We start from the raw sequence: 14,942 nt of genomic DNA on the forward strand, positions 1-14,942 counted from the left end.
GAAATACACTGAAAAGGAAAATTTGCTAAGACCAACTGCCAGCAGCTCTAGCACTCATTTGAAATGAGAAACCCTCCAGCAAGATGCAAGTGCTGGGGCAGAGTAAAGACTGCAACATCAGATTTATATAATCCAGATGGGTGCCATAAACCCTAGCTGACAAAAGCAGAATTTCTCTCAACTCAAATGGATATTTAATTATTTATGCAAAGTAGAGCGCGTCCAAGAGCAGAAAGTGTGTGCGCTACTCAGCCTTGCAATAATACACCAGAAATAATGAACTCCCTCTAGATTGTGTAAGACTACGAATTTTACACGTTGAAGGATGGTGCCTTATCTTTACAGGTAGTAGTTGGTCTTATTGTTAGCTTTTGATGAAAAACACAAGGAAGCCCTGGATTTATTCTATACCACAAGGTAAGTTAGGAAGTTTCTTTGAACTGGGAACGGCACTATTAGAACCTGGTCGCATTCAAAATCCTTCCCACCAATGCTTCCTATTATTCTTACAGGAATCATAGCCTAACACAGCCAATTACAGTCAAGCAAAAGATCAAATTAATATTGCTATGAATGTATCAATGCACGCTCAAACTGAATGCGATATCATCGTACCCATCTTTCTTCTTCCTATGTCACTTACTTGTGACCCTCATAGCACACAATTTTCCCATGTCATTCTAAGGCACCTGCCAGGAGGTGCATTCTAGTGCCAAGAATTCTGGCTTCTGGACACAACTCCAATGTGCACAATACACAAGTAATAGCATTAATCATCTGGTTTTGCCGGTCAAGAAATTAACTGAACATTTGTTTGAAGCAATTGACTCAACTTTTTTAACAACCAACGTCCAGCACTTGCTTGGCCACTGCAGCTGATGATTTTCTTTGATGTCACCATGTCCAGAGTGAAATCACAAGTGTAACAGTACTGATGGTAACTGACAGCCTTTTTTTTTCAGGAGAAGCCCAGTATTAAATTGATGACTCTTAATTTTTAATTTTGGTGCCACTGGCAATGCTCATATCTTAACAAAGAAAACACCTAATAATAATAATAATAATAAATACATCATAAGCATGAAATCACAACATTTTAAAGGTCTTTATTTTTATTAGGTGTTGGTATATCCTCCAGAAAACTCAGATACGGTGTAAAGAAATGAGTTCAAACCTTTCACGGAATAAAATAATGTTCTCAGTAAACCAAAAAGCACTCCTGTGAGCTACTATGGAGTAATTTCTTAAAGGCAATAAGCTTACATCAGAGTTTTAAGCAGATTTTTGGACACAATAATATAAACAATATGGTCTCATGGTAATGACATTAAGGCGATGTCTGAAATGATGGCCAAATTAAGCAAGACTATGAACAGTTCATTTCAATTAGGGACTCATTAATTACATAAAGAACCCAGAGAAACACAAGAACATTCTATGAAATGCATATGAGTAACTTTCCCCTTAACACAGGGAGGGATCTAAAACCTACCTTGCAAATAGCTAAATCATTAGCACATAATATTTGAACTTCTCAAACCTCAGTCAATATTTTGTGTATTCACAATTTAATTATTCCACTTGTTATATGCTTAGGTCTCAGCTCATGCAGTCTGTACATAAGCAAAATATTTTCTTTCTTGAGAAGACCTCTGCTTATGCTGGCAATCCAATTCATCATAGCAACTAAAAAACAGCATTTATTTAAGTTGTTATGGATGTCTGAAACAGGCTTTGCAAATCTCAAAGTTGTTCAGAACAGTTGGAATAGGAACTAGATTTTAATCCTGAATTTTAACTTTCCAAAGAGCTCCTTCCATCTCTTAGAGCTGAACCGAAATTTCAGTTGCAAATATCTCTGTAATTTCAGATGTTAGAAATATGACTCCTGAAAGTTTTAATATTTATGGCCCCATCTCTATTTATGAAAAGTTTTACCATTTGTAATTTAAAATTAAAGTCAGTATATGCAGCATTTCCCCACTGTATTACGAAAACTACCACTATATTGTGCTGGTAGGATTTTATGAATTCTACATGGTGTCTGTATTGCAGAATTTTGTGTTTAGTGTCTCTTCTTGTGGACATATTTCCATTCTTCTAACGGATCATCTGCTGATCATTTGTGCATAAATAGATGGTTGATACCTTTTTTATAATCTAGAGAAAGAAATAATTCTGTATACTGAATTACAATAGACAAAAACAAATTCAAGGTCCAGATCTCTATTTTTTCAAGCTTTGAATTATGGCTTCCACTGTAGTAAGTATGCTTCCTTACAGCTTCATTATTCATATAAAGTAATTAATCGTATCTGCAGAAATCAATTAAAGCCATACAAACACCATAATTGACCTTGCAATGCATAAAACTGAAAACAGTTAGTTAAATAAATTAACATGGGAGGTCATCTTACCTGCCAGGCCAAAGACGAAACAGGGTGTAATAAGATGATAGATGAAGAGCCACATGGTTATCTTCTGTTCGAGCATTATCTCAAAAGGAATTGTGCCTTGCAACGCCAGCATTCAGACAGCTAAAATACCTGATAAGGGAGAAAGAAAAAGGAGTGAATAATTCTGACATAAGGCTTTATCTCATACCACATTTAACTTCCCATATTATCTGTCTAAACTGAATACTCAAGAGTTAACATAGGATAGAGGCTTTTGAATAATAAACGCATTATCAAATCTGCTGGACCAAATTAATGATATCTTTTATTTAGAGAGAACACTCTTTAAGAGTACCTCAGATTTTCCAGTGATAGTAAGTAATATGGCAAATATTAATACTGAACATCCTCTTTTAGACTCATCTTCCTATATTAAAACTATCATTTGGGTTGGATATAGATCCTCTCTCTGAGATCACCTCACATTATTAGAAATATTAAAATAATACACAGTTTGCAATAAAATAAGGAAAGTCAAGATTTATCCTCCCTCATCTCAGTAAATACTACATTACAATCAATGATTTCAAAGTCTGTAGAATGAAAAACAAAGTGAAACCTAAGTACATTGATCTTTTTCAGGATTCATTTATTTTGTCTAGTATATCATTCCTTTTAAACTTTTAACATACAATTCATGATCCTCTGGAAAGGTGGTATTAATTTTCATGAGTTTCCTTTTAAATGTTGAATATAATCATTATTGCAATGTCATATTTAAAGTTTTCTCTTTTCCCTGTGGGAGAAACTCTGCTAAAAAAACGTACATCTTCTTTTGAATATTCTAAGATTTTAGATACCATTTTTCAGAATACTTTACTTCTATAACATTTTTTAATTCTTTCAATCAGAATATTTTGCTATCTTTTTGTTTCTGGCTGGTGGCAGTTACATATTATTTTCGGGCAATGCTTCATCATGTTTGCAGTATGCAATTTTCTGTTTTGTTTAATGGATTTCTTGCCATGAATATATAAATGCATCCTTTACATCCATCACATCTTGGTCATACTCCTTCTTTGGACTGGCTCTGCTGTAGCACTGGTTAAGTTACAACCTTCACGCAGAGCTTATTATTGTATCTCAGGCAACGATATCATCCATTCCTCTCAGCATATTCATTTTGTTACTATTTCATTATAAAATATGCTTATACATACTTGAATACCTTTCAGTGACATGCATCCTAGGACATGTTTGCATGCTAAGACGGCATTGTCACTTTTTGCACTTGATGCTATTGTTTTCTAGCTTCCCATGGCAAGCACCGGTGACTCTGATATTGGCTTCTACCTTTTATCGAGAGTCTTGCTCTTTCCAGATCAAAATTTTTATTAAATTATTTTCGTTTTTTCAAAATCCAGATGTTTTACATCTTGTTTATAAACTGCCCTGTTTCCCACCTCCAATACTAAGAAAAGGGCAGTTTTCAACGTCAAAGCGCATGTACAAATGTACCTGAGTCCCTAAGTATGCTTGGCATAAACGCTGGTCTGATTAACCGAGCGCCTCTGGTTTGGGCTGCTGCCGGCCAGGCCTGTCTCAGTGCACGTGTCTTGTGTCTCTCTCTGAGGTGGCTAGGAACAGGTCTCGGCCACGGGGGCTTCACACTTGCCCCGTCCTCCTCCGAATAATGCTAAGAAGAAATTTATTTGAACATGCCTCAAACAGTAAGCTTTCCTTAGAAGAGAGTTTCAATGAGGTATTTTCAACTCACAGTGTAGGAAAATTGCAAGAAATATCACAAGAGAATCTTTCGGCTCAGAAACTGCAGGAGCTGTTGCCCTTCACATGTTTCCTTTTTTTAGCAGATTAAATCTTTAAGAAAAAATGTCATGCTGTGACCCTAAAATCATGGCTGTTACATGAAAACGGTGATCCGCAAAACACAGACAAGAGCTAAACAGAGATCCCCAGAACTGAGATTTATTCAGAAATATTCCCTGGAAAAAGACTCTTAGGTTGGCAATAAATACATGTGCTTACTGTAGATGGATCCAAGGGGAAGAATTTACTAAACATCTTTACCCTCCCACTTCTGTTGGCACTAAAGTTTCTTCAGACTCTGTCACACAAAGGACATTCACAACTATTTCAGGCATCTACCTTAAATGACCAAGATACGAACTACTGTGTCTATATGATTTCTCCAAAAGACAACAGTAGGTTAGATCAACAAATGACCTCGTATACTTTTCCAGCAGCTATACCCTGGCTATGAAGCTTCTTGTGTTATGATACTGCCTCGCCTGGAACATTTATTTCCAAGTGACGTGAGTTGAATTGCATAGTTACGCTGAAATAATGCACATAATTAAACAGCAATGAAACAGGAACTCTGTTGGGAACAACGGTAATTACGCAGTAACTCATGGTGATAATGACTGTGTTCAAATGTATTGATAGATTAAATTGTTAAAAGTAAACTCCTGTTCTGTCTCTGACATGACAGGCACCACTACAGACAGAAGATCCTTCCTCCCTCTCTTTTGCAGAATTCAGGTTTGATTTTGGAAAGTCACCTTGTCCTCTAGCTCTCCAAATATTCCTTTCTGTGGGCTCAGGAAAAAATAGTTGGAACACTGGTTCACATTACAGTAAATAAAAATTGTGTCAGTAAATGCTATAAATACCTCATTTTATTCAGATACAAAAATATCCACCCTGCCAGGATTAAAATCCTTTCCTCGCTCTCACTTCTTTCGGCTGAGTGGGTTCTGTATATATAGCACATCCATCCCTCCTGATTTATCTCAGCTTGTGGACGAGAAGCGAGGCTGTTTCACATCGCTCTGCTGAATTTTGGCAGAACTGCCTGCTATGAAATGAGACAGCACGTAGGTTATCATCTGTATGTCTGAAGTAGCGTGGCTGTACACGATGTCACCACCCAGCTGCCCAAGGATGAGTCCAGGCGTACTAGACGCAGCAGCACTCGCGCCAGAGGCAGCGCCGTGGGCTGCAGCGCTCACACGGCATTATCTACTGCCTCTTTTGCTTCACAGCTCTCAACCTTTTTTCCTCACAGAGTGAAAAGGATATTGTTGCCTGAGTCAAAATCATTCCCACACGAAAGAACAGTCATTAGTACAACTCACTTTTCTCCCCTGTGAAAGCAGAGAGTGATTGCATTGCCTGGACATACTCCTTTTGGTCTGCACAGTGCACTACCTTTCTTTTCTCACAACAAAGCACCGTAATTTTAACAAATGACTAAGACATTTTAAAAATATGTAATAAAATGAGAAGGCACTTAACCGCAGCTGTATCAAGTTTAATTACTATCTAATGTTCATTAACACATTTAGGTCCCTTTTGACTGTTCAGTCTCCCAGAAGAGCCAGTCACCGCTACAGGACCTTTGTCTCCCTAGATTCAAGAAAAGTTCTGGTGAGCTGTCTGGAGCACAATCCTCCCAAAGGAGGTGGGGGAAAACTGGGAGATTGTCTGCTGGATATAAAGCACTTTCAATTTTGAATGCAGGGACCTCCCAGAACGCTTCTGGAAGCTTGCACTGTCTCATGATGCTTCATTAGGATGAGGCTTGCTCCCAGGACACAAGGGTAGACCTGCCTCTCTATGCTACCAAATCATAAGGATGCTTTAATGTCTCAATATATGCTTTAGGAAAATGTCTAGATTTTCTTCAGTATTCCATGTGGCTTTCTTCAGATCTTCACCACACACGTTGGTCTTCATGAAGGAGAAACAGACAGTTGTTTTACAGCTATCAAAATAGCCAGTGTTTTGCATCACTTCCCTACTTAATGCAAACATGTAGATGACACCATCTCTTTGCAAGGGTATAAAGCATTCATAATCTAGACACAAAAAGAAATTACAAACAGCAGGTAATGGAAGTCAGAGGAATGAAGATAATAAGATCAAAAGCAGTGCAAATAGGCTACATAAACTACTAGATTTTAAATCAAGAAGGGGTGGGAATGGACAAGGGAAAGCGGAGCAACAGTGGTGGACGTTAAAGGGGTGAAGAGGAAGCAAAGAGGAGGGAGGTCAGTGTTACAAAGCGGGGGGAAGTCCTGTGGGACATGTAAGTGATGTGTGGGAGGATGGAAGCAATAAGCTCAACAAAAAGGGCGGTCAGAAAGAACAGCAGAGAGGGAAAGCGATGCAGATGGAGGTAGATGAAGGTGCATGAGGATTAGCAGTCGCCTCTGTCAGTAAATCTCAACGTTTGCCATGGCAAGATCTTCCCTGAACCTCCCTCCCCAAGGCTTTCAGCGTGGTACCAGCGTGATCACTGCATCAACCCCCGGCATCCGCTCAGAGCTCCCTCTCAGGAACCCCAAATGCTGAACGGGCAGAGAGGGGGCAAAAGAAAGCATTTAGGAGCTCTGGCTTGGTACACTTAGCTGGGAGAGGTAAATCACGATGCTTGTTATGATTCTCATTTCCTGGAATGGTATGATAATTATATGCATTCAAGTTTTAGAATTGGTAGAGATTCCATCCAGATTAGACTATAAATAGATACAACAATCTAGAAGAAATCTCTGGTTCTCCACCCTTTTTCAAAACATGAATATATATAATTGCAATAATTCACTAGTAAATTAACACAGTGTCAAGTTATAATCAAAGCCTTTTAGGACCCACACAATCCTCACCCTAATCAGTGTTTTGTATTTGTTTTTCCTTCAGGCTCTTTTAGCAATTTTAGTAAGCATCTAATTGCTTGTTATCTTGATTTTCTTAAAAGAGTTGGCATTTTTTTGCTATGATAACTAACTCCTTATAAACTCCTTATTAGTTGCTCAGTATTTAGAATCACCACAAAACTTTTGAATTAGGCAAAAATAATGATGTACATTGCATACAATTTATTGTATCACCATTTGTCCTTTCCTACTATTTTGATCTTTGCAATTTAATTTTGTGATCAATCAACAGGTTTTGGCATTCTAGGTTAGATTATGCCATTAGAAGGGGCACAACATCGTATTCAAAAGTCTGAATACTTCTGAAACCAACAACTTAGCTACTAGTGTTTACTAGTCTCTATTACCAGCGAGGTGATAACAGTCAAGTTCCTTACCACTGCACAGATTTATCTCATTATAGTGGGCTGGGATTACTGGAACTAAACTTCCAAGCCAGCCCTGCTCTTACAGCACTGCTACAGGAGATTTTTTAACGATAGCTGGCTATCTCTTAGAGCTCACAAGTAGCTTTAGTTCCTTTCAGAAAGGCTTGTAAAATGCTTCACTTCCTTTTGGTCACCTTTGATTTCTAGAATTATACCCTTCATTTTTGCCATATTCGTTCAAGTGCAAATGCAAGTTCAAACCCACTGCTTCCAGTACTACCCACTGGCCCAAACCGTCCATCACCAACAGTCATGCTGCCAGTATTTTCCACATCATCCTATTTAAAGAATATATCTACTCTCTCCATTTCACGTGAATGAAAGCCAGCCAAGAAGCCCATCAATTTGATCGCCCATAAATAAGATACTCTTCTTGAACAGCATTTACACTTTCAAGGACAACACGCAGTAACATAACAAACAACTGCTAAATTGGAGCAATGAGCACTCTAATCCCTCCCCTCAATTACTCAGAATTTTTTTTCTACTGCTTACAAGTGCTAAATGAATAAATAAATAAAACCTAGGATCAGTTCATTAATATATTTAGACAGTGGACAATTCAACCAGCTCTGTATTTCTGCTTGATAAACATTGACTTGGAAACACAAAGAACCAACGTCTTGGAGGTGATGAGGACTCCAGGGCTGTTACAGGGCTTGGCCTAAGTCACAATGGGAAATCTTAACTTTGGAGTGCAATACAAAGCTTCCATTCTTTTACAAATACTTATGAATTTAGTCTTTGTGCCTTCTTTTTCTCGGTTTAAAAAGAACTAATGTCCTGGCACACCAATGATTTGCAACATATTCTGTCTCAGAGTTACCCTTTTTCTCCCCTCCCTGTCCCCTTTTTTGATTCTCTTCACGAATCAAGCATCAAAAAGACAATAAATTCCTTCTCTAGACATGTTTTGAGGCATGCCTTTTGCACTTGAAAGCAATAGTGCCTACTCTACAAAGCAAGAAAACCTAGTGCCTAAAACAAGAAACAAAAACATCAAATGTATTTGCAGAAGATTGTTGTAGGATACTGAAGATACCAGGGATCCGAATGGCAACCACGAGATGTCTGTTTTCCATGGCAATTTTCTAATGCATCACTTTTTCAAGTAGGACAATCCACTGGTAGTTAATCACACTGTGACTCTAACTCTTCTGCTTCCTTTATATTTAAACATCAAAGAATTCAGACCTCGAGAATCAGTAACTTCTTCAGTCAGTTGCTCAGTAGGCACTTTTGCTTTTTTGTTAGGCAATTAAGAAGCCCTATGGGACTTTTCTTTGCTTGCCTGCTACATCGTCCTTCCCGTTTTCATTTTTTTCGCTCTTTGTTTTGGCTTTCTGTTATTTTGTCCTCTCAGATAGTTCATACAACTAATGAGACATCTTATTTTTCTTATTTGCATCCACAGACTCATTATGAATCAACATTAATTCCTCCCCCTACACGGGTTTTACAGCGGCCACACATCTATGTCAACTTGCAGTTAATCAGCGACTCTCTAACAAAGGGTCATTTGGTATTGGTACTGTAAACATATTTTTTTAGGAAGGCGAGGCATCTTCTAATTTGTGGTAACATCAGCAATTCAGCTTTACTATTAATTATGGATACAGTTTCGTTACTTTTCTTGAGTCTTTGAGCTGCAAAAAAGGTTTTGTTTCGAAATACCTTCAGATAATGAAGTGTCGCTTAGCAGTACTTAAACACTGTCTTTAATCATCATGTCAGCAGCAAAGGGTCAGGCAGACAGTCCTCCAGGTCCCTATTCATACTGTTTGCTCTATCAGCAACTGGCTGTTCTTTCTTCTAAGGTAATAAATAAGAAAAACACTTACTGCTGCCGTAACTCACGGGCATTACCCACCCTTTTCTGAAGGCACGCTGTAAGGGCTTTGCTGCTTAAAGATTGCCTGGTAAAAAATTTCAGTAAATAAAAATCAATAAACGTCCTGCCAAGCACCGAGCATCACGCAGAACCCCATACTGCTCAGTTCCTATACTTACAAGTAGCTTCCGTTTGAGTCTTAAAGCCTAATTAGTTTAACTTTGACTCCAAGATAACCAAACACACACAAGGCTCTAAAACGAGCATGAAAAAAAATCAGCCATGAATAGAAATAAATATCCGTTATTATAACTTTCATAGGATAAAGAGGATATTTTGGTTACTTTGGTCAACAACTTTCAAAACTCACCAACTTCTGGGGACAACACCCAACAACTTCTCCAGTAAAATTAAGTGTATAATTGCTGTTATCTTTTGGAGTTTCAATTTTGTTAAAGTTTATAAAAGAAAACAACAGACTACCCTGAACACCATCTTGAAATTAAATCTTAAATAGATCCGTTTCTAAGAAAAAATTCATTTGATGTTTCAGAAAAATGAAACAAGATTATACGAAAATCTTTATCATACCCTCGGCACTTTCTATCTGATTTTCACATTTTCTTGAACTTAGTAATACCTTGCTTTTCATCAGTAAAGGAAGACATGGGAATGAATCATGGGTATTCAATAAGTTCATAGCAGATGTACTTATACACATAAAAACTTAACAGTTTATCCATATAATCTGTAACTCAGGATATCCTATAACATACGTCCTATTGTGCAGCCAAAGACAAGCTCAGTGGGAGAGTTCATCTTCAAACTGCATGTTTCCTAGCAACTCTCTTTAAATCAGAGTAGCTTTTTTTAAATTTACATCAATCACTTGGAACTGTTGAGAATGCTTAAAAACATCTCTTTCATCCTGTGAATAAACAGTTCGAATCAGACTAGCAGCTGCAAAAAGGAGAAAAAAGGAAAATCAATTCAATGTTTACTAGAATTTGCTGGTGGATTTTGGAATAATACGTTATTTGTGCCTTTTGGTTTTAAGCTTACACATTTCAGAATAGCTATTGGTGAGATCCATGGGCATTTTTTACAGTTTTGAGCTGCCATCCACCATTTCAAAGATCCTCTGTGCTTTAAAGACTGCTTTTCAAGTATACTTACTTGTGAGGTAGATTTGGTTGTATTCTAAAGATTTTAAAAGACAAATGATGGTTACTATTGGTTTCACTACCTGCAACTAAAGCATTGTTTCTGTAGTCTTCAGATTTTTTTGAAAAAAAAAACCAAAAAACCAAAACCACCTTTTATTTGAAAATTTAATTTATTGCCTGCTAACTATCCATTGATATGTTTCATGCACGTATTCTCTATCAACCTCAGTACAGACTCAGAGGCACGCAGCATCTACAGAGATCTCTCTTAACGCTTAGTCAGCAAGGGGAGAAACATGGACGTATACCATCAGAACAGCCTTTGGATGAATCCCAGATTCAAAACCACTATATCTGAGAGACACCAGAAATCCCAGCTTCCCATGCTAATCAGAAAGAGTACTGATGTCATGATTGCACTTAGATTAAATCAAGGAGGACTGGGAGAGGAACAAAGGTGGGAAAATGGATGGGTAAGGGGACAAGAGGGCCCAGCTGCGTATCAGCAGTGGGTGGTCACTACACTTGTCTGGCCTGATCACCAAAGTGTGTCCTGTTTTCTTATTAAATTCCATATCTGACTAATTTCTTGGGCGAGGAGTTCCCTATTCTGTGTGCATGTGTGTGTACAAAGGTGTAAGTGCCATCACTGTGGTGGGACCATGAACTCAAGTGGTCCACGTGCCCATGGTGGCAGCAACTGGAGAGACCGGAATGTGTGAGGTGTCCGAGTGGTGGCAACTGGAAAAGGGGCCACAGGTCACAGAGGCCCATGTATCCAGGGTGCCAGAAACTGCGGAAACTGGAGTAGATACGTATGGTGCGGGTGCGTATACCAGTGTGTGATTGCAAGCGGACATGAAGCCAGACTAGCCACCACTTCAGTAAGAGTCTTGGGAGCAGGTATTGGAGCTGCTGCTGCCAGCAGCTGGGGACACCTGGGGATCCAGGGCTAGGTGGGACAGCCTGAGTGTCTCAGGGCAGCTACTGGAGGGGTCCACATTTATGTATGGACACATGCTTTCCACTAACAGGCTTTCATCCTGATCGGACAGACAGGATGAGGCTGTTGGAGCTGTTTCTGGTTCACAGAATCACAGAATTGCAGGGGTTGGAAGGGACCTCTGGAGATCATCTAGTCCAATCCCCCTGCCAGAACAGGGTCACCTAGAGCAGGTTGCATAGGAACATGTCCAGGTGTGTTTTGAATGTCTCCAGAGACGGAGACTCCACCACCTCTCTGGGCAGCCTGTTCCAGTGCTCTGCCAACCTCAAAGTAAAGAAGTTCCTCCTCACGTTTAGGTGGAACTTCCTAATGTTCAAGTTTGTGCCTGTTACCTCTTGTCCTGGCCACTGCAGTTGCTGTCTCTCTGTTGATCTACATGGCCAGCCAAGTTTAGATGTATGTATGCACCGTGTGAGCCGCTGAGCATTGCTGCTGGCTGATCCTGGGTGCAGGGAGCTGCTGCAGCCTCACCTCTCTCGGGCAGCTGGATTTGGCAACCCCCAAGAAGAACCATCAAAAAGTTCACGGAGATGCATTTGACCCTAAATTTGAACAATGACGTGCAGGACTGGCCCCACGAATGTGTGTTTTATCTTGGCAATGCAATACATCTGAAAATGTCAGTATTTTATCTTTGTAAAACAATTCTATTTATTTGTATAGAAATTAAAGTATGAGAATTATATTATAAGAAGTATGACTAATCAGTTTAATGACTGAAACCAGAGAACCATTTGAGATCACTTCTAAGCAACTAATAGGTCTATAAATAAAGTCAAAACAGAGAAGCACTTGATTTTATACATCTAAATCATTCTGCTTTGCTTTTTATTTTTAAATATCAAGGAGAAAAGGAGAAAAAAGTTAAATAAAAAACCAAACAGGCATATGAGAGTCAAAGGACTGATCTACTGACATGTATGCAAATATTTAAGTATAGGATGAACACATACAGGAAAATCACAGGAAGCACTCATCAGTTTGCATAACTGAAGCCTAGAAAACTGCATTTTAGAGATCTTGTTCCAAGTTTCATACCGTTGTGACAAAAAATACATTTTCCTATGTAGATAAATACATCTTAGGCAAGCCAGTCAGCCACAAAAAAAGACATTTCTCTTTAGTTATCAAAGTTGCATTAGTAAGTAATTTCATTCCAATAGACTAATTTCAAATAATTACAAATGTTTTAGTTGATAACTACTCTATTGAATGTAACACACAAACGTATTCTTTCACAGATGCCATTTCAGTATGGCAATATGCCAATAAATCGAAATAATTTTCTCATTTCAAAGGTGTTGATTGCAAAGTAATGCCATAACACCTTGCAGCATCTCCACATTCTTCCAAGCAATAAACTGGAGTCCCTGCAGACTCCGTTAAACAACTGCCTACAGCTCCTGCACAGCTATTCTGTATTTACAGCATTCCTGATACAGACCTGGAAGCATTCACACCAAGGAACAAGTGGTCTCCACCATAAGGGCTTTCCCCGTTTAGGAGCTCCTGACAGAACAGGTATAATGAAAACTGCACTACAGTATATCTGGAAGAGATAATCCTTCCAATCCAATCCAAATGTCTAAGTTGAAAGTATGAGGTGTTGGATGTAGTAGTGCTGAGGTTTACGTGCTTACTACTCCTGTTGTTCAGCACTCAAGAGAGTTCAAATATTACCTCCTAAATTTTTCATACTTCAGCCAAAGAGTAATAATTACTAATTCTTGATGCCCAACTTTTGTGTAAAAGAATAGCATTATTATTATTATTATTGTTGTGATTATTATTATTATTGTTTTTGTTGTTATTATTGTTATTATTATTATTATATTTTAATTTTTCAATTAATTTAGGTTTATTTGGGGGTTATGTATGGCCAAAAGTACTCAACAAACAAGCCTGGGCATTTAAATTGTAACTTTAAGTACTCACACGATGTTAACTGTTCTGATTTTTCATTGCCTGGTCCCACAGTTGAAGGGCAATATACTCATTATGTAAGGAAAGAGAAAGCCCATCATCATCTGCAGACATTGTTCTACCCAGTAAAAGCCAAGGAATCAGTATGTATTCTGATATCTCAGGTGATATATTAGTGCATCTACAAATTAGGAACATCCACACATTAACGTCTTTAAAGAAAAGCACTTGCAGATGCTTTAATCTCTTAGCTTTTACACATACTTTCTACCGTGCTTGCCTTCGTCCGTCTTCCCTGACCTCTTCCCCAAAGTGCTCAACTTTTCTTAATTGCCTCAAATATTCAATTGAACTAATTTAACTGGAGAGGCATGTAAGGTACCTTTCACATCCAATTTATCTGGAAAACCAATTGATAACATTACCTCCCTGATGTATAGCTGAAATGACGAGAGAAGAACAGACAAAATGTTACTCACAGTAACCAATATCAGAAATTGAAATAGCATCATTATCTTCACTGGCATCTCTGGGCTTTTACACTGATGGAGATACAATGAGAACATAGTGCAGCATGCATTATTAGTACATTTTAAAAGGCAATGTGAAAGATACTGCTATTTATAACTACCAAAACCTGCTGTATAGCACATTCTTTGGTCTGCTAATGCATCTGTCAAATGAATCATTATGGCAACAGAAATTTGGTCATTTGTTTTTTCTATTCCTCAAAATATTACAATAAAAAAAAATGTTAACGTACAACATTTGTACTGTAAAATTAATTATCTTCTGAAGCATTCAGAGAACTTTGGAGGTCTCCTTATTTTGATATGAAATTTTTCTTATTCTCATTACCGTATCAACAATATGAAGAAATCTTTTAATGGGGGCAATGCCTGCAAAATATTTGATATACATAATTAAACTGACCAGGCATTTTGCAATGCAATTTTATATATTACCTTTTTCTTCTTATTAACATAGTATCTCTAGATCACAGCAAAGATAGCTTCTGTTACTCTGATATGTTATCAAAGATTGCTGATGCTATAACTGAAAATTCCTTTTCTAGAATATTTAAATTTGACAATAAGTCAGTATTATCTTAAATGAGAGATGGCATCTTACATTACTGTTTGATTCAGTGCTTTATTTTAATGCTGCAATCTGGCTTTTCTTTTATAGTAATCGCAGAAATGCATTCTCAATTTCGAAGAGCGAAAATTTCAGTATTTGTGAGCTGTCACAGGATCTAAAGACCAAACTTTTCCAGATCATTCTTTGGACTCTTATGCAGAAACAAGATGATAGAGACAGAAGCATACCGTCCTTTTTCAGTATGGCATATGGGGACTAAAGGTTTTAAGTAGAAGCACAGTGGAACAAAGAAAATAGTATGATGGTTTAGGACCTCGGGACCAGGAAATCAGGAATAATTTCTGTGTGATCA

At 38.0% G+C, this 14,942-nt stretch overlaps 1 protein-coding gene across 1 annotated transcript in view; it reads right to left on the reverse strand.

Moving 5' to 3' along the window:
• Positions 1-14,942, reverse strand: part of CNTN1 (contactin 1) — a 259,935-nt gene that overhangs the window by 95,304 nt on the left and 149,689 nt on the right. The window contains exon 4 of the mRNA XM_063323139.1: positions 2,418-2,546. Coding sequence (XP_063179209.1) covers positions 2,418-2,529 — 112 coding nt within the window. The 5' untranslated portion in view covers positions 2,530-2,546. The remainder of the gene's footprint in view (positions 1-2,417; positions 2,547-14,942) is intronic.

The sequence above is a fragment of the Chroicocephalus ridibundus genome, chromosome 1 (assembly GCF_963924245.1).
Source record: "Chroicocephalus ridibundus chromosome 1, bChrRid1.1, whole genome shotgun sequence".
Lineage (NCBI taxonomy): Eukaryota > Metazoa > Chordata > Aves > Charadriiformes > Laridae > Chroicocephalus > Chroicocephalus ridibundus.